General features: G+C 46.5%; 1 protein-coding gene across 6 annotated transcripts in view; it reads left to right on the forward strand.

Moving 5' to 3' along the window:
• IL16 (interleukin 16) overlaps window positions 1-19779 on the forward strand; it is a 126443-nt gene that overhangs the window by 79226 nt on the left and 27438 nt on the right. For all 6 annotated transcript variants that reach the window (XM_059878979.1, XM_024981655.2, XM_024981659.2 and 3 more), the window contains 5 exons: window positions 1851-1965; window positions 11025-11098; window positions 12574-12790; window positions 14966-15083; window positions 17506-17638. In XM_059878979.1, the coding sequence (XP_059734962.1) occupies window positions 1851-1965; window positions 11025-11098; window positions 12574-12790; window positions 14966-15083; window positions 17506-17638 (657 nt within the window). The remainder of the gene's footprint in view (window positions 1-1850; window positions 1966-11024; window positions 11099-12573; window positions 12791-14965; window positions 15084-17505; window positions 17639-19779) is intronic.

Raw genomic sequence — 19779 nt, forward strand, 5'->3', positions numbered from 1 at the left:
TATACATATAAAAAGGAAGGCAGAATGGAAAAGGGTACCAACCCTCTAGCAAAGATGATTAAAAATGGTGTCAGTTATCTCAGTGTGCGCAGACTGTACAGTCAGTGAGTAGACTCCATGGGTGTATGCATCACTGAGCAGGTTGAATCGGCCTTGATGGGAAGCAGGAACGTATTTGGCATAGGAAGCCTGGAGTGCAGAGCAGGAGTGGTGGCTTCAGAAATAGGGCAGGCCTCCCACTGTCTCCCTCACATAACCTCCACACCCAAGACCTCATCATTAACAGGCATGAGTAGGAGTGAGGCCAGAACTGAGTTGAGGAGGAGGAAGCAGAGCTGGAAGGATCCACCAGCACTTGAGGTAGAAGAAGTGAAGTAGCTCAGTCGTGTCTGACTCTTTGCAACGCCATGGACTGTAGCCTACCAGGCTCCTCCCTCCATGGGATTCTCTAGGCAAGAATACTGGAGTGGGTTGCCATTTCCTTCTCCAGGGGATCTTCCCCATCCAGGGATTGAACCTGGGTCTCCCGCATTGCAGGCAGACGCTTTAACCTAAAGTCAAACCACAAAAGCAGCTGCCAAAACACAGGCACAGCACCAGGGGATTTGCAGGGATCCTTCCATTAACTGTTACAAAACCCTATTATTTTCTGCTAATAGATGAGGAGGGCTTACCTGGTGGTTCAGCAATCAAGAATCCACCTGCCTATACAGGGGACCTGAGTTTGATCCCTGGGTCGGGAAGATCCCCTGGAGAAGGAAATGGCAATCCACTCCAGTATTCTTGCTGGAGAATCCCATGGACAGAGGAGCCTGGCGGGCTACAGTCCATGGGGTCGGAAAGAGTCAAACACGACTGATGCCTGAATAACAACGTAGACAAGGAGCTGAGAATCTGGGACTCACAGGACTTGCCAAGATCACTTGGTTAGTGAGCAACTGAACCATGACAGTGACTGAAGACCTTCTGACCCCGGGCTCTTGTTCTTGTCCACTGGATCATTCTGCCTCACTAGGGCAGGTGAAAGTTTGGGTCTAGAGCAATTATTTCAGCCAGGAAGAAGCTGGGAGCCCAAACAGAAGCCCAACCCGCTTTCTCATTTTCCTACCACTGTGCTTCTCCTGGACACCACTGGTCTCCCGGTCCTGCAACACCCACCACCTTCACCAGAAGCTCACACCAGCACTGTGTCCACACTGCTTTCCTGTCTGGCCCCTGCTCACTGGGTTCTCTTAGGATCTGAAGGTGGCTCTCAGGCCTGCCGCCTCTGTGATGCTGGGTGATGCATGAACTTCTCTGAGGAGCCTAGGAGAAACTGCCCAGCCGCAGTGATGCTGATACCCGGCAGCCATCACTTGGAGGGATCTTCCTGGGAGCCATGATGCTGACCACGCCCTGACACGCTTGTGAGCTGAATCCAGAGGCCCAGCCTCCAGCCAGTGTTCATGCCTTCACTCTACAACATATATTTCCTGAGCGTCTGCCTCCGGAGACCAGACCCTGACAAATAAGATGCACCCACTACCTCCCTGAGCTCACAGTCTCAAGAGGAGCTCCCTGCAACCCAGGCTAAGCCTCCTTGGGAAGTTGTTGTTGTTGTTGTTTAGTCATGTCTGACTCTTTGCGACCCCATGGACTATAACCCACCAGGCATCTCTGTTCATGGGATTTCCCAGGCAAGTATACTGCAGGGGGTTGCCATTTCGTTTCTCAGGGGATCTTCCCCACCCAGGGATCGAATGTGGATTTCCTGCATTAGCAGGTGGGTTCCTTTATCACTGAGCCACTGGGAAACCCCAATGAATGGCATGGAACATGCCTCAGCCTGACCTTCTCCTCTTCTTTCCCAGGGCCTGGGCTTCAGCATTGTTGGAGGCAAGGACAGCATTTATGGCCCCATTGGAATTTACGTTAAAACCATCTTTGCAGGGGGAGCAGCAGCAGCTGATGGAAGGCTACAAGAAGGTAGATCTCTGAGGCTTTACTAGGTGACATTTGAGGAATCGAAAGAGAATCCCCAGGCTCCCCAGGCTTCCAGTAGACACTGTTTGTGTGGGCCATTTTAAAGTCTTTATTGAATTTATTACAAAATTGCTTGTTTTATGTTTTGGTTTCTTGGCTGTGAAGCATGTGGGATCTTAATTCCCCAACCAAGAATCGAACCCAGATCCCCTGCATTGGAAGGCAAAATCTTAACCACAGGACCACTAGGGAAGCCCTGGTAGAAGCTCTTGGGAACGTAACATGTGTCTCAAGCCTTCCGAATCCAGCTTGCATGGATTCTGCAGAGAGTCTGCAAGCAGTGGGATACACGGCCGTGATGGCTCTGTCATGCCTGGCCCGTTGGCTGGGTGTGTTTGCACCCTCAGTCTATCTCTGGCCTGGGACAGAGGACCAAGGCATGTGCTCTGCCCCTTGCATTCCTATTGCTGCCTTTGCTTTTCAAGGCTCCTCTCAGTTGCTGGCACCCCGCTCCCATTGACATCCTGTTTCTTTTCTGTTGTCTGCCCACCCCAGCCCACAACCATGGGGAGCCAGGCCCAGTGCTCTAATGAGTTGGGTGAATGTTCTCTGCGAGCCTGTCCTGTTCTGGACTCTAGGAATGCAGAGAATTATCAGATGGGGTCCTTCTACTGAGGAGCTAACGGTTCACCCCACTGCCCTCCTTCCCCTTCTGCCCACCTGTGCTATCAACTATCTCCCTTCAGCTTATTCATCTCTTCTGGGGAGGGAAGCCCCTGAGAGAAAGGGGTTGAAGGGCCTGAGATGCTCCCCAAGTGCCCCTCTCTGTCTTCTTGTCCTGGAGGGGAGAGTTTTCTCCCCACCCAGTCCCACCCCACAGTCACCCACCAGTTGTTGGATAAGACGCTTGACCCCATGTTCTAACTGGAAGGCAGAATTTGGGAGCAGATGGTCATGGAGCAGACTGAAAACCGTGCAGGCCTGATACTGGGCTACAAATGGATCTTTAAAGACAAGAGACCTCACAACCTTCCTTCTCTTCCCTATCAGGCCAGTTTCTGCACACTTTGCTGGGAGCCTTACCACCTTTAATAATCTAACTTGTTCAGGGTAGGGTTGACCAACTAGAGCCTTGCAGGCCACATCTGGGCCACTGCCTATGTTTATAAGGCTCACGAATGAAGGACAGTTTCCCTGTTTCTTCAATGGTTGAAAAAAAGTCAAAAGAGGTTTTGATGCTTTTGTGACAAATTAAATTCAAATTTCAGTCTCCATAGAAGAGCTTTACTGGGACACAGCCGTGCTCACTCATTGACCTCTGGTCTACAGCTGCTCTTAGGCAGCATTGAGTAGTTTCTACAGACAGCTTGTGCTTGCAAAGTTTAAAACATTTTCTGTCTGGCTCTTTATAGAAAAAGTTTGCCAACTGTAACATTATACAGGGTTATGCATATGGATTTTATTATATGGACAGTGGGGAGTGTTGGAACCTTTTTCTAATTTGGGAGGGACTGGCCAGGACCAGGGTCTTTTTATTTGTTTTTTTTTTAAAGATGATTCAGGAAGCTGAGTGTAAGATGAAGTGGACTGGCCAGACACCAGAAACAGTAAAACCAGTTTAGAAGCTATTTTAAGAGCCAGGCTCCTAGCTCTTCAGGGTCTTCCCTGAGGCTGTAAACTTGAGAAGAGAAAGATGCTGAAGGGTAAAGCAGTGGCTTCTGTGGCAGTGGCAGATGAGGCCAGAGAACCCCTGAAGTTGTCTGATCTTAGTAAACTAGAGAACAATGATGAGTTACATAGAGTAGGAGGCGGAGGACTGGATGAATCACAAGCTGGAATCAAGATTGCCCAGAAAAATATCAACAACCTCAGATATGCAGATGATACAACTCTAATGCCAGAAAGTGAAGAGGAACTAAAGAGCCTCTTGATGAGGGTGAAAGAGGAGAGTGAAAAAAACTGGCTTAAAACTCAACATTCAAAAAACAGGGAAAAAAAACCCAAAGATCATGGCATCCAGGGCCATCACTTCATGCAAATAGATGTGGAAAAAGTGGAAACAATGACAGATTTTATTTTCTTGGGCTCCAAAATCACTGCAGACAATGACTGCAGCCACAAAATTAAAAGATGCTTGCTCCTTAAAAGAAAAGTTATGACAAACCTAGACAGCATATTAAAAAGTGGAGACATCATTTTACCCACAATGGTCCATCTAGTCAAAGCTATGGTTTTTCCAGTAGTCATGTATGGATATGAGAGTTGTACCATAAAGAAGGCTGAGTGCCAAAGAATTGATGCTTTCAAACTGCGGTGCTGAAGAAGACTCTTGAGAGTCACTTGGACTGCAAGGAGATCAAACCAATCAATCTTAAAGGAAATCAACCCTGAATATTCATTGGAAAGACTGATTCTGAAGCTGAAACTCCAATACTTTGGCCACCTGATGCGAACAGCCAACTCATTGGAAAAGACCCTGATTCTGGGAAAGATTGAGGAGGATCGGGGGTGACAGAAGGTGAGATGGTTGGGTAGCATCACCAACTCAATGGACATGAGTTTGAGCAAACTCCAGGAGAAGGACATGGAAGCCTGGTGTGCTGCAGTACATGGGGTTGCAAAGAGTTGAACACGACTTAGTGACTGAACAGCAACCACACAAGAAGGTGAAGGAAGAGGACCAAATGAAGATATTCAGGTTTAAACAGCAGAGTGGAGTCAGGTCTCCAGGTGACCACTAGGTGGCGCAGTCCAACAGGCGAATGAAAATTTGGGTCCCAGTTCAAGAAGGGACTTAAGCTTGTTGAATTGTTTTTAGGGTCATGTGGAAAATAGCTGAAGTTATAGAGTGGATAAAGGAGGCAGGGAAGAGTGGAGAGTGAAGAGGGCTGAGGCACAGCTTTAGGGGAATAACTGAATCCAGAGGCCTGCAGAGGAGTCCCTGAAAGAAAAAGAAGAAAGTAGATCAGGATCTTGAGACTCTGATTTATATCTGGTGAACTTTTCTGTGTTTGAATAAAAGATGGAGGAGGAACTGAAGTGGCCAGGAGAAACCAGCTTCATGGATTTTCTTTCCAGGTATTTGTCTCCCTTAGTTCATAGTAATCATAAGAGTTCAGTGAAAAAGACACTCAGCTAGTTTGCAGTCCTCAATTCTAGCCTCAGATAATTGACTGAATCCCCTTTTGTAACTTCTTTCAAAAGAGAAGCTTAAGAATAGGGCCTCGAGGGGCTTCCCTGGTGGCTCGGCGGTAAAGAATCTGTCTGCCAATGCAGGAGACACAGGTTCGATCCCTGGTCGGGGAAGATCCCACATACTGAGGAGCAACTAATCCCGTGTGACACAATTATGGAAGCCCTCTCACCCCAGAGTTCACGCTCTGCAACTAGAGAAACCACCACAATAAGAAATCCACGCCCCACAACTAGAGAGCAGCCCCTGACGACTAGACAAAAGCCCATGTACCAACAAAGACCCAGCACAGGCACAAACAAATGGATGAATGAATAATTTTTTTAAAGGAAAGAATTCACAGGGGATATATCTGTTGTGTCGACTGAAAACAAGAAGATGCACAATGTGAGAGGTGGAGTTAAGTTTCATTTGGGGCAAAATGAGGACTGCAGCCCAGGAGACAGCACCTCACATAGTTCTGAGAGACTGCTCCAAAGAGGCAGTGGGGGCAGGTAAGTATATAAGATTTGGTGAAGGAGGTGTTCGGTGCAATCAAGCACTTATTTTACAAGAGGTTTTCTGCTAGTCACGAGGAGCTAATGTCACCGTGAAAGGACTTAGTGCTTTTCTAGATATGAGGAAATGTGAGGATTGGGGTCATAAAATCAGTTCCTGAAAATATCAATCTATAAAGATCTGTTCCACCAGTTTCCCGGGAGCTCAAAGAGCCTCACTCTCTACCCTGGACTCCCTTCAGGGCGTGTCAAAGGTCAACAGCTGCAGCAGCACAGGGTTCAATCTCCTCAGAGGCAGATGGCAGATGCCCTTGGCAGGTGCCACTTTGTAGTTGACAGGTGCAACAAAACTATTGTGTCCAGATCAAGGCTAATAATGTTTCATCTGTATTCCCCTTGCAAAAAAATGGTTGTGTAAGATTTATATGGCAAAACTGAGGCTAAACACCTTTCACCAAAAATGACCAAATAAGGAATAAAGACTCTGGAGGTTCCAGAGTTGGGCTCTGTGGCTCCCTTGAGATGGACCTTCTAATAATTTGAAAACAAGTTCAGGATTTTGCGTAATGAAGAATGGGTAGTGAAGTATGAAGTATGGCCTTTATAAATCCTTCCTTCAGCATGCACTTAGTTATATTGTGATTATTTTTTTAATTTGTCAGTTTTCATTCCTCAACTTGGCATCTTCTAAAGAAGAGGACTGAGCCTTTTGTTTTTCTCCTCTAGTTTTAGCAACTGAACATATTAAGCTGATTTGAATATTCTCCCCATCCCTTTTATTGTCACAGACACGTTGGACAAAATAGCACATTCAAACTTTAGAGAAAGAAATGGAAACACCCAGCTTCTCAGACACAAAGAAACCACTTGATCTTAAGCATGACCTTCCCAGGAATTGATGATGTGATAGTGAAACTGACGGGTGTCATTTCCAGGGCTCCAAAGAGCTCTGGTACCATTGTTCTTTATGTCTCAGCACAGAAAGAATTCAGTGAGAGACAAAGTAGTAGATAAGAAGTGGTTTATTAGAATAGGACACTTGTGAGTTCTATAGATGGGCAGGTGAGAAATGCCACCCCCTGAGACTTACTGGGCTACAGTTTTATAATAATAAGGAAATGTGGGGAGGAGGAGAAAATCTTCTTTCTCTTTTTTGAGTAGACGTCATGCGTCCATCATCAGTTCCTCTTCCAGGTTGGGCAGGCAAGTTTTCTTCTCCCTGCAGGTCAAGTTAGGTCCACAAATTACTGTTTTTCATGTGTGCAGAGAGCGTGTCCTAGGGATCATTACCTTACTGAGCTCACTGGGCAGGATGTGGGCTCACGCCACTGTTGTTTCACTGTTTGGGGGCATGTCTCCTGCTTCTGTCGCATGGTTTTGTTGCTAAACAAGACTGCTTGGTTAAGCAAACCTGCTTTCCTGAGTAATCATTAGCTGGCAGGGTCTCCCATATTTTTTCTACTCACAGTCCCCAAGTGGAATTAACTATTTAATCACCTACTTTGTCTCTTCTCTCTGTCCCTGTCAGTAGCACAGGAAGCTGCTTATGGGGCATAAGGCCCAAGGACTGGGGTTTGATGCCCACACAGGGACAGGGGAGGTGGCCATGGGCCCTGGGAACCTCTGAGAACCTGCAGAAAGCCTTCATGCTCATGAGCCAGCAAGCCAAGGGAAGCAAGGAGGAAACATAACTTTGCCCTTGGCTCTTGGGTGGAAGAAAGACATCTCCCTCAAGAAAACAAAGAGTCAGTCTGTGTCTGGGTGAGTCTGCAGCTTTCCCATCAGAACCTGGGTCTCAGCACTTCCACGCCACAGAGCTAATGTTACAACTAGTCCTAAACCAGCCCTGAGACCCCTGTGTGCCTACTGGAAAAAAAAGGGAAAAAATAAAAGTTAGCAGTCTGAGGGCTATGGGAGTTCCACTAGAAAACAAGCTCCTCTTGAAAATGAGTTGAAAATAAAGACTATAACTTTTCAGCCATAAAAAGAATTAAATCCTGCCGCTTAGGACAACATGGATGGACCTTGAAGACATTATGCTGTGTGAGATAAATCAGACAGAGAAAGACAGTACATGATCTTACTTACATGTGGACTGAAAACAAAACAAAAAACCTGAACTCACAGACTCAGAGAATAAATGGGTGGTTGCTCATGAGGCGGGCAAAGTTGATGAAGGTGGTCAAAAGCCATAAACTTCCAGTTATAAAATGAATAAATCATGGTGACTTTAGTTAATAATATTATATTGTGCGTTTGAAAGTTACTAAGAGAGTAGAGCTTTTTAAAAAAATTGTATTGAAGTATAGACAATTTACAGTGTTGTGCTAATTTCTATTGTATAGCAAAGTGACTCAGCGATACACATATTCTTTTTCATACTCTTCTCCATTACGGTTTATCACAGGATATTGAGTGTAGTTCCCTGTGCTGTGCAGTAGGACCTTCCTGTCTATCCATGCTGTATATACTAGTTTGCATCTGCCAATCCCAAACTCCACTCCTTCCCTCTTCCAGCCCTCCACTGCTTTGACAACCACACCCCTCTTTAGATAGTAGATCTTGAAAGTTTTCTCATCACAACAACAACAACAACAAAATCAACTTGTAACCAGGTGTGGTGACTAATATTAACTAGATTATGAGTTTGAGAAAACTCCTGGAGGTGGTGAAGGACAGGAAAGCCTGGCGTGTTGCAGTCCATTGGGTCAAAAAGAATCAGACATGACTTAGTGACTGAACAACAACAATATTGTGGTAATTATTTCTCAGTGTATAATATGCTGAAAAAATAAAAGAAGTAACTGAAAACAATAAGGAAAGAATAGAACACAATGAAAAGATAAATGTGAAAAAATAACTTAGAAATTAAAAAAAGTAAAGTCATTGCCAGGAGAAATATCAACCTCAGATATACAGAGGACACCACCCTTATGGCAGAAAGTGAAGAGGAACTAAAAAGCCTCTTGATGAAAGTAAAAGAGGAGAGTGAAAAAGTTGGCTTCAAACTCAACATTCAGAAAATGAAGATCATGGCATCTGGTCCCATCACTTCATGGGAAATAGATGGGGAAACAGTGGAAACAGTGTCAGACTTTATCTTTTGGGCTCCAAAATCACTGCAGTTGGTGACTGCAGCCATGAAATTAAAAGACGCTTACTCCTTGGAAGGAAAGTTATGACCAACCTAGATAGCATATTGAAAAGCAGAGACATTACTTTGCCAACAAAGGTCCATTTAGTCAAGGCTATAGTTTTTCCAGTGGCCATGCATGGACGCGAGAGTTGGACTGTGAAGAAAGCTGAGCACTAAAGAATTCATGCTTTTGAACTGTGGTGTTGGAGAAGACTTTTGAGAGTCCCTTGGACTGCAAGGAGATCCAACCAGTCCATTCTGAAGGAGATCAGCCCTGGGATTTCTTTGGAAGGAATGATGCTAAAGCTGAAACTCCAGTACTTTGGCCACCTCATGCGAAGAGTTGACTCATTAAGACTCTGATGCTGGGAGGGATTGGGGGCAGGAGGAAAAGGGGACGACAGAGGATGAGATGGCTGGATGGTATCACTGACTCGATGGACATGAGTTTGAGTGAACTCCAGGAGTTGGTGATGGACAGGGAGGCCTGGTGTGCTGTGATTCATGGAGTGGCAAAGAGATGGACACGACTGAGTGACTGAACTGAACTGAACTGAAAGTCATTGAAATTTAAAAACAAACAAACCTCAGTGGGTGGGTTAGACAGCAGATAAATGCAACTGTCAGGAGAATATGTGAGCTGGAAATTATCCAGGGAGGCCACACAGAGCAATGGAGGAAAAAAAGATGAGCACTAGAGAAACATGGAGAATAGGTTGAGAAGGTCCAGAATATCTAATGGGAATTCTAGAAAGAAAGAACATCGTGAAAGCAGGGGAGTGATAGGTGATGAGAGCATGGTTAAGAATATTCTAGAATTATTTCAAAGCCCAGAACTTCAATACGAGGAAGCACCCCAATACATCCTAGTTAAAATTCAGGCTATTGAAGACAAATGAAAAAGTATATTTAAAACAACCAGAGAAAAAAAGATGGATTGTCTATAATGGAACCATAATTAAGTGACTGCAGATTCAGCAAAAGCAATTAGACCAGAAAGTCATGTAAAAAATACAGAGGCAGAGGACTTCCCTGGTGGTCCAGTGGACTCTGCTTCCACTGCAGAGGGCACAGGTTCAATCCCTGGTTGGGGAACTAAAATCCCACATGCCTCGCAGTGTGGTCAAACAAAACAAAACAAAAAAACAGAGACAGTGCTCTCTGTTGGTGTATTGAATAAATTGAGTGAATGGGAGAAAGTGATTTTCTGTGCACATAAAAATGGATTTCTGGATACAGAAAAAATTTTTCTCTTAGGTGTGTTAGTGTTGTGGAGACAGGACTTGGAGTAAAAAGCCCCTAGTCCTAATTCTTACTACCTCCTAATTCTTACTACCATTTGAACTTCAGCTTTCCCTGAGCTCACTTTCCTCTTCTGTAAGACAAGATCTTCATGGCATTCTGGAAACATCACATCCAACCCACATTTACTGAGTACTAGGGAGGCCTCACCCAGAACTGGCCCTGGGGGTACAGCATCTGCTGTTACAAAGCCCCATCTTCAGGGAGGGACTCTCTCGGGCTATCAGTCACCACTGGGGTGATGAGAGCTCTGAGAGTGGGAGGTGCCACATGCCTCAAGAGCACAAAATCAGAAGAGACTGAGAGGTTGAGGCAGTAGCTGAGACTTCCCTGGTGGTCCAGTGGTTAAGAATCCACCTTCTAATGTTCAATCCCTGATCAGGGAACTAAGATCCCACATGCCACAGGGCCACTAAGCCCACTCATGGCAACTAAAGAAAGCTTGTGGACCACAACAAAGACCCAGTGCAACAAAAAATAAAGAGATGGTAGCTGAAAAAGGTAGGAGACACACATTGTAGTTGAGAAGATCCATGGAAACAAGCACGGAGCTTCACAGATGACAGTGGAAAGGCCGGTGTACGATGTTTCAGCAAATGGTCCAGGGGAGAGGGCAGCATCAGGGGCTGAGGCGGGAGGGGAAGAGGTGAAGCCAGGAGGTGGACAGGGAGCCGACCGGGCCAGGCCTTGGGTAAGGACCCTGGATCCCACCCTGGACCTTAAGAGGGGCCAGAGAAGGCCCAGCCCTGCTGCCCTGCCTGCCTCTCAGTGGGAGAGACCTGGGTGAGTAATGTTCTCTGTGGTGGTTTGTGCATCACACAGAGAGCTGGACAGGGGGTTAAGGGAGCGCACTAGAGTTTAAGGTGGGGGTAACGCCCCTCTTGGGGTCACACTCTTTTCAGCTACGATTCCTCCCTCCTCCCTCTCCCAACAGGTGATGAAATTCTGGAACTCAATGGGGAGTCGATGGCTGGACTGACACATCAGGATGCTTTACAGAAGTTCAAGGTGACCGTTCGTTATCCCTCTATGGCCAAATGCTCAGGCCTCCAGACAAAGGAGCCAAGCTCCCAACGTCACCCTACTTCCTTCAAACCTACACATTCTAATGGTGGGCTCCTTTGCGTGGGGCACCCCGCTGACACCAATCTTGGCACAGTGCCCAAAAGAGGCCTCACTCAGGAAATCACAGTGTGGTCAGGACTGTTGCCTGAGGCCACATCAACCATCTAAGGTTTATAGCACTGTTTCAAAACGTTCCGCGTATTTCTGTTACAATCTGCTTTAAGTTTTGAAGACAGTCACTGAAAGGTATTTTTTGAGTCTCCAACTAGTTAGTTCAAGACTGTCTTTTTGGCATATATAAGAGTTGACTCATTGGAAAAGACTCTGATGCTGGGAGGGATTGGGGGCAGGAGGAAAAGGGGACGACAGAGGATGAGATGGCTGGATGGCATCACCGACTCAATGGACGTGAGTTTGAGTAAACTCCAGGAGTTGGTGATGGACAGGGAGGCCTGGACTGCTGCAATTCATGGGGTCGCAAAGAGTCAGACACAACTGAGCGACTGAACTGAACTGAACTGAACTGATGTATATATGTGGTATGTGCTCATACACATGTTCAGTTGTGTCTAGCTCTTTGCGACCCCATGGACTGCAGCCTGCCAGGCTCCCCTGTCCATGGCATTTCCCAGGCAAGAATATTGGAGCAGGTTGCCAATTCCTTCTTCAGGGGATTGTTCCAACCGAGGGATTGAACCTATGTCTCTTGCACCTTCTGCATTGGCAGGAGGATTCTTTACTACTGAGCCACCTGGGGATGGGCTTCCATATAGCTCATCTGGTAAAGAATCCACCTGCAATGCAGGAGACCCCAGTTTGATTCCTGAGTCAGGAAGATCCACTGGAGAAGGGAATGGCTACCCACTCCAGTATTCCGGCCTGAAGAATTCCATGGCCTGTATAGTCCATGGGGTCGCAGAGAGTCAGACAATACTAAGCAACTTTCACTTTCACCTGGGAATATATGTGGTAAATAAGATGTCGTATTCATATTCAGACATATAAATATATATCATGTAAATGTATACATGGGCTTCCCTGGTGGTTCAATGGTTAAAAAAAAAAAAAAAAAAAGAATCCACCTGTCAATGCAGGAAAAACAGGTTTGATCCCTGAGTCAGGAAGATACCCTAGAGAAGGGAATGGCAAGCCACTCCAGTATTCTTGCCTGGAGAATCCCATGGATAGAGGAGCCTGACGGGCTACAGTCCATGGGACCCCAAAGAGTCAGACGTGTCTGAACAACTAATCGACAGCATCTGTATATACAGGTTTCCATATCACACACACGCACACCCTGCTACATGTTCTTCAAAAACATGTTCTTCCGCTACTGTTATTCACAAAAAAATAGTAATAAATAAAAGGTCGGCCTTGCCCTGAGCTGCTGCTGGAAGCTGTGACCCTCTCTATTTCAGCAAGCCAAAAAGGGTCTGCTCACCCTCACGGTCAGGACCCGCCTGACGGCCCCCCACTCCCTGGGCAGCCACCTGTCCCCGCCACTGTGCCGTTCCCTGAGCTCTAGCACGTGCGTCACAAAGGACTGCGGCTCCTTCATCCTGGACAGCCCTGAGGCGCCCACCAGCAGCACCAAGCCCAATGACAGGATCCTGGTGGAGGTGTCCCTGGAGAAAGGTAGGCAGGCATTGTCTCCCAGGGGCCTCACTGTCCTCCTCCACCCTCTGACTGGACCCCCCACTTCTGAGCTGTCTCCCAGACTTTCCTAGGGGGAATCAGGCCAGGCTGTTGTCCTTAAGCAGATTTTTGTTGTTAAAGTATAGTTGCCTTATGGCTTCCCAGGTGGCTCAGATGGTAAAGAATCCACTTGCCAATGCAGTAGACATGGATTTGGTCCCTGGGTCAGGAAGATCCCCTGGAAAAAGCAATATCAACTCACTTCAATATTCTTGCCTGGGAAATCCCATCTACAGTCCATGGGGTTGCAAAGAGTCAGACACGACCAAGCGACTGAGCACTCATATGGTTGCTTTACAATACTGTGTTAGTTTCTGCTGCACAGGAAAGTGATTCAGCTATAGTGAAGTGAAGTCGCTCAGTCGTGTCTGACTCTTTGAGACCGCATGGACTGTAGCCTACAAGGCTTCTCTGTCCATAGGATTTTCCAGGCAAGAGTACTGGAGTGGGTTGCCATTTCCTTCTCCAGGGTATCTTCCCAACCCAGGGATCGAACCCAGGTCTCCCGCATTGCAGGCAGGCGCTTTAACCTCTGAGCCACAAGGGAAGCTATACATTTACATATATGCCCTCTTTTTTGGATTTCCTTCCCATTTAAATCACCAGAGTGCAGTGAGTAGAGTTTCTGTGCTGCACGTTAGGTTCTCATTAGTTAGCTATTTTATACATAGTAGTGTATATATGGCAGTCCCAGTCTCCCAGTTCATCCCACCTCCCTTTCCCCCTTGGTACCCATATGATTGTTCTCTATGTCTGTGTCTCTGTTTATGATTTTACAATGTTTTATGATTATTGTTTAGCCCCAGGGTCTAGGGCTCTGTTTGTTAACAGAAACCCAGGACACAGCATCCAAATTCAGTCAATTCAGTCAGTGTGCTCTGGTGCAGTGGTTAAAATAAAACAGAATGAAGCAAACACAGGTCTCTCTCTCTCATGCATACACACACACACACACACACACACGCACACACATGACCAGGAGTTACATCTCTACGGCAAATCTGCTGGGACCTTGGATAGGTCACTTGCCCTCTCTGGGATCTTTTTCTTACTTGCGGCAGAGAATTGAGATGCTCTCACACACAGACATTTGAAGATCAACATCCAGTCCCTTCACCACTCGGGGTGGATGCTGACAGGGACGGGCTCATCAGGCCCTCCCCGCCAGAGTGCAGCCAGGCTGAGACCTGGAGGGTGAAGAGGAGGCGGCAGGCCCAGATTGTTGGGAGAGAGGGAAGGCCAGTGTTGCTGCAGCAAGGTGGGCAGGGTGAGAAGTGGTTTTGCAGCACTTCATGGGGACAGAGGGAAAGAACCTGCAGGCCTTTGTAGTTTTGTTGTTGTTGTTCAGTTGCTCAGTCATGTGTGACTCTTTGTGACCCCGTGAACTGCGGCACACCAGGTTTTCCTGTCCTTCACTACCTCCCAGAGTTTGCTCAAATTCATGTCCATTGAGTCGGTGATGCCATCCAACCATCTCATCCTCTGTCACTCTCTTCTCCTCCTGTCCTCAGTGTTTCCCAGCATCAGAGTCTTTTCCAGTGAGTTGGCTCTTTGCATCAGGTGGCCAGAGTATTTGGAGCTTCAGCATCAGTCCTTCACTGAATATTCAGGATTGATTTCCTTTAGAATTGACTGGTTTGATCTCTTTGGCTGATGCTCTGCTAATTGCAGTTGGAAATCCTTGAGGGACTTCTGAGCACTCTCTCCATGACAAGCTATGTTCCAGCCATACTGGCTGGCCTCCTTGTTGGTTCTGCAACCTGGCCTGCTCTCCTTCCTTCTTCCCTCTCTCCCATCTTCTCTCTTTCTTCCCTCCTTCCCTCCCTCCTTCCGTCCCTTCCTCCTTTCCTTTTCCCTTTTTTCTTTCTCCCTCCCTGTCTTCCTTCTTTCTCTTTCCCTGCTCGATCTCAGCATCTTCATCTGCCTTGGTCACTAGTTTCTGACCCTCGAGCAGTGCCTGCTCACAGTGATGCTCTGCGACTATGCATGGAGTGACTGCATTGATCAATAGGAGACGCCAGCTAACCCAGGACAAGTTTGGTCCCCTGACAGACCAGCACACACCTGGTCTAGTGCAGTCACAAGCCCCAGCCTCCACCCTGTTCTGCCTTCCAGAGGCTGGTGTCGGGCTGGGCATCGGACTGTGCAGTGTCCCCTATTTCCAGTGCATTTCTGGCATCTTTGTTCACACGCTGTCTCCAGGATCCGTGGCACATCTGGACGGTCGACTGCGGTAAGTCCCGATTATGTTTTGGAAAAGATCTTAAGGCAGGAATTCCTTAGTGTGTCAGGAGATTGATCAGAAGATGAGATCTTTAGAATTGCTCCTCAAAGTGTGGTTCCTGGACCAGCGGCATTGACATCCCTTGGGAATCCCTTGGACATGCAGAATTCCAGGGCCCTCCCCGACTCACTGAATCGGAACCACCATTTTAAGGAGATCCTGGGGAATTTGTACGCATGTCATCATGTAAGAGATAGTGTCTCGGAGAATAATGGCCAGAAACAGAAAACATGAAGTGAACACACTTTAATTCAGATGTAACTGATGTTAATTGTATAGTGACATAAACAGGAGGTTCAAGGAGGTTTGCCTGTGTAGTCTATATGGAAAAAAAAAGCTTACTAAGCAAATCAATAGTATTAACTCCATTTCTTGGTAGCACAAACAAAAGATTTTTCATACAGCATTTCATGTATGTCTTTTTACAAATAACTTCTAAGAGAAGTAAAAATCTAAATTTTATTTTTAACAACTTATCTGAGTCTAGTAATAATATTTTATTCCAGTTTAACTTGTTAGAATACTCAGTTCCACATTCATATATGGTTTATCTTCTGTCATCGAGCATATGATATATGCTGGTAGCTCAGCAGTAAAGAATCTGCCTGCCAAGCAGGAGATTCCTGGGTCAAGTTCAGTTCCTGGGTCAGGAAGATCCTCGGGGCAAGGAAATGGCAATCTACTCCAGTATTCTTACCTGGGGAATCCCATGGACAGAGGATCCTGGTGGACTATAGTCCATGGGGTCACAAAGAGTTGGACATGACTTAGCTACTGTTTACAGCAACATATGCTATATATTTATATGTATCCCAGATAATATATCTTCATGTATACCTTCTCTACTGAGTTTGGGTTTTGCTAAATTAGCAGGGTTTGGCCATATTTTAAAGGTTTTCCTGTCACTATAGTATGTACAAGCTTGAATTATTGATGGGTTTGCTGCTATCCTAGGCAGGAGGGTGACAGCTGATTGGCTGAGCTGCTGTGCTGTCACCTAGGACAGAGTGGCTCAGAGTGATGGCTTTAGTCCAAATCTTTTGAGATAGTCTTCCCTCTTAGACTTGAGCTGAATAAGGATTGTTTTGGAAACTTTCACTTTCCTTGGCATCAGGTGCTGTCTGGCGATGGTCTTCTTTTACAGCAATGAATATGTGTGCTTTCTTAGCAAGGAGAAGGAGAAAGGGGAACCAACTCTGCAATAGCAATGTAGAAGAAAGAAGCAGCCAACCACAGCAGCAGGAACCATGAAATCAGTGTCAGGAGACCTAAATTTCAGTCCCAGCTCTGCTGATAACCAGCTAGGGCAGAGGATGGCAAATGAGGGCTCACCATCTGTTTTTTTTTTTTTTAATAACGTTTTATTGGAACAAAGCCGTACTCATTCATTTACATATTCTCTAAGGATGTTATTTTTATGCTATGACATCAGAGTTGCAGAGTTGCCATAAAGATGGTATGGTCTGCAAAGCCTAAAATATTTACTGCTACTACTGCTAAGTCACTTCAGTCATGTCCAACTCTGTGCGACCCCGTAGACGGCAGCCCACCAGGTTCCCCCATCCCTGGGATTCTCCAGGCAAGAGCACTGGAGTGGGTTGCCATTTCCTTCTCCAGTGCATGAAAGTGAAAAGTGAAAAGTGAAAGTGAAGTCACTCAGTCGTGTCCGACTCTTAGCGACCCCATGGACTGCAGCCCACCAGGCTCCTCCGTCCATGGGATTTTCCAGGCAAGAGTACTGGAGTGGGGTAAATATTTACTATGTGGCACTTAACAGAAAAAGTTTTTAGTTCTTAAGTGAGATCGTATTGAGATAATTTCACTCTGTCTGATTTTCCCCATGTGTGAAGCAAGGGAATTGGCTTGTACAAATCCTCTGTTTATCAAAGCAGCCTTATTTTTTCTACCTCGTCTCCCGCCCATTTCCTGCCTTATAAGAATGAACACCATGCAGGTACCTCAACCAGTGATTTCTTCTCTCTTTTAGCACATCCCATTCATTCATTCCCTTAACCATTCTGTGTATGAGAACACAGAAGGCCCAAGAGAGGACGTGATCAGTTTACCTGTGGTTAATTGGTTAATCCATTACACTGGTTAAACTACACCCTCCATCTCATTTGAGCTTAAGTTAGATAGAGAAAGGCAGAAAAAAGTTACAAACTGTGGTGAATGTTGCCCCACTTTGGGATGCACTGTCTCCCATTTTGTGGTCATGCATGAAGGGTGTGTGTGATGAGCTGCTTTGGTCAGCATGGTGAATTTGGGGTCTCATCACGCAGCCTAGGCAGAAGTGGGACCTTGGGGACTCAGCCGTGCACACGCCCTGTGAATGAGCTGCCTGATGGCTCCCTGTTGCTGCCTCTTGCAGATGCGGCGATGAGCTGGTGGAGATCAACGACTCCCCCGTTCACTGCATGACGCTCAACGAAGTCTACGCCATCCTGAGTCACTGTAACCCAGGTCCCATCCCCATCATGGTTAGCCGCCATCCAGACCCACAGGTGACTCCCCCTGGGCATCCTCTCCCTCCCAGGCCCACTCTCGCAGGATTCCCATGGGAACAAGAAGTGACTGAACATGTAGACATTGTTAACTGAGTTTGAACCAAGTGTCTGTAGTAACAGGTTTCTGCAGCAGAAGTCCTATGACAAGCTCCTAGACACTGAGGCACTTGGCATTAGCTCAGGAGGTTCTCATGGATGAGCTACAGGCCCTAGGGCAGGAAAACATAGACCCAGAGTTTCTGTTAACAGATAGAAGAGATTCACGCATCCATGCATCCAGCGGGTCCCCACTATGTGACTCTCTGGAGCTGGACACTGGGCACACAGGGAGAAGTGAGTGAGCTCATAGCACACAGTCCTGCCCCCCAGATCCCTACATTCCCACGAGACTGGCAGAGAAATCATTGCAATACAGCGTGATCAGTACTATGGAACACAGGCATACAGAAGGGAAGGTTACATAAAAGCAAGACGTACCAGAAGTTAGTTTTCTCCAGGCAAAGACTTTGTGGAAAGTCATTCCAGGCAGCAGGGACACAGAGTTAAGTTGCAGAGTCATGAAGGCACCTGCCGTGGAAGGAGGGAAGGGTAGGTTCTCGGGACTGGGGTGCAGAGATGGGAGCAGAGAGTTGAGAATGGAGTTTGGTGAGGCATTGGGGTCACATGCCAAGGGCTTTCCACAGGACGCTAAGTGTTTGCATTCTGTGGGTGGTGACGAGCTAGGGGAGTCTGAAGCTCTAGCTGTAACATGTTCAGAATTTTCTTTTTACCCCTTGATTGCTCTGCAGAGGACAGGATGGAGTAGGTGGAGTTGGAGTTTTTTGTAGGAAGGAAACAGATGATGAGGCCTGAATTAAACAGCAGATGTGGGAGGAGAATAGAGCAGAAGGGGCACCAGGAGGCAACTTGGGAAGAATCAACAAAATCTGTTGGTTGGAGACTTCCCTGGCAGTCCAGTGGTTAAGACTCCACACTTTCAATGCAGGGGGTCCAGTTTCAATCCCTGGTCAGGGAACTAAGATCCCACATGCCTTATGGCATGGCCAAAAAATAAACAAATAAATGAAATAGACAAGCAACAAGGATTTTAAAAATCATCTTCAATTCTAAGATGTTAGAAAAAAAGAGAGAGAGAGAGATGTATTGGCTGCTTAGGTTTGGGATAAGAGAGAGGGGAGCCTAGGAGGACTGGAGTATTTTTAGATAGTGAAGGCAACACCACAGCCAGAACAGAGAACTGGAGAAGGGAGTGGACTTGGGAGGAAGGAGAATCGTTGAGGCAGTGCAAGCTTGAGTTGGAAAAGAATTTCCAGACACAGAGCATTTCAGAAGGGAGTGAGTTTATTAAGAACAAAGAGCAGAGATAATGTGGGCAATTCGAGCACAGCAGGCCAACCTCCAGGCCGACCTGGCAGACCAGGGAGAGCCTACAGTTTCCATGGGTTAAGAGCCAATTTTTATAGCCTCAAGACAAAGAAAATTCCTGCTGGATGGTTGGTATTAGGTGATTGGTTGGGGTGCTATAGGATATTTACTGGAGTTGGCATCTTTGCCTAATTGGGAGTCAGGAAGCTTGTTAGTAATGATCAGGAGGCTTTTGGCAAAGCCAGAGGGGCTCAGTCAGCTTCAGAGGTGACTTTGGTTCTGGGCTCCACTTCTGAGGAGGCCTAACACCTGTGACCTTGGGGCAGAACTCAACAAGAATGATCTCAGTAGGGGACTGGTGAGATGGAGGCCCTGGGGGGTGTGTAGTTAGACAGGCCAGCAGGCAGTTACCTTTAAGGCTGATAATGGCTGGCTTTAGAAAAGGCAGAGGATCCAGAGATCAAATTGCCAACATCCACTGGATCATCAAAAAAGCAAGATAATTCCAGAAGAACTTCTACTTCTGCTTTATTGACTATGACAAAGTCTTTAACTGTGTGGATAACAACACACTGTGGAAAATTCTTAAAGAGGTGGGAATACCAGACCACTTTACCTGCCTCCTGAGAAATCTGTATGCAGGTCAAGAAGCAACAGTTAGAACCAGATATGGAGCAATGGACTGGTTCCAAATTGGGAAAGGAGTATGTCAAGCAGTATTGTCACCCTGCTTACTTAACTTCTATGCAGAGTACATCATTTGAAATGCCAGG

The sequence above is a fragment of the Bos taurus genome, chromosome 21, assembly GCF_002263795.3.
Source record: "Bos taurus isolate L1 Dominette 01449 registration number 42190680 breed Hereford chromosome 21, ARS-UCD2.0, whole genome shotgun sequence".
NCBI lineage: Eukaryota > Metazoa > Chordata > Mammalia > Artiodactyla > Bovidae > Bos > Bos taurus.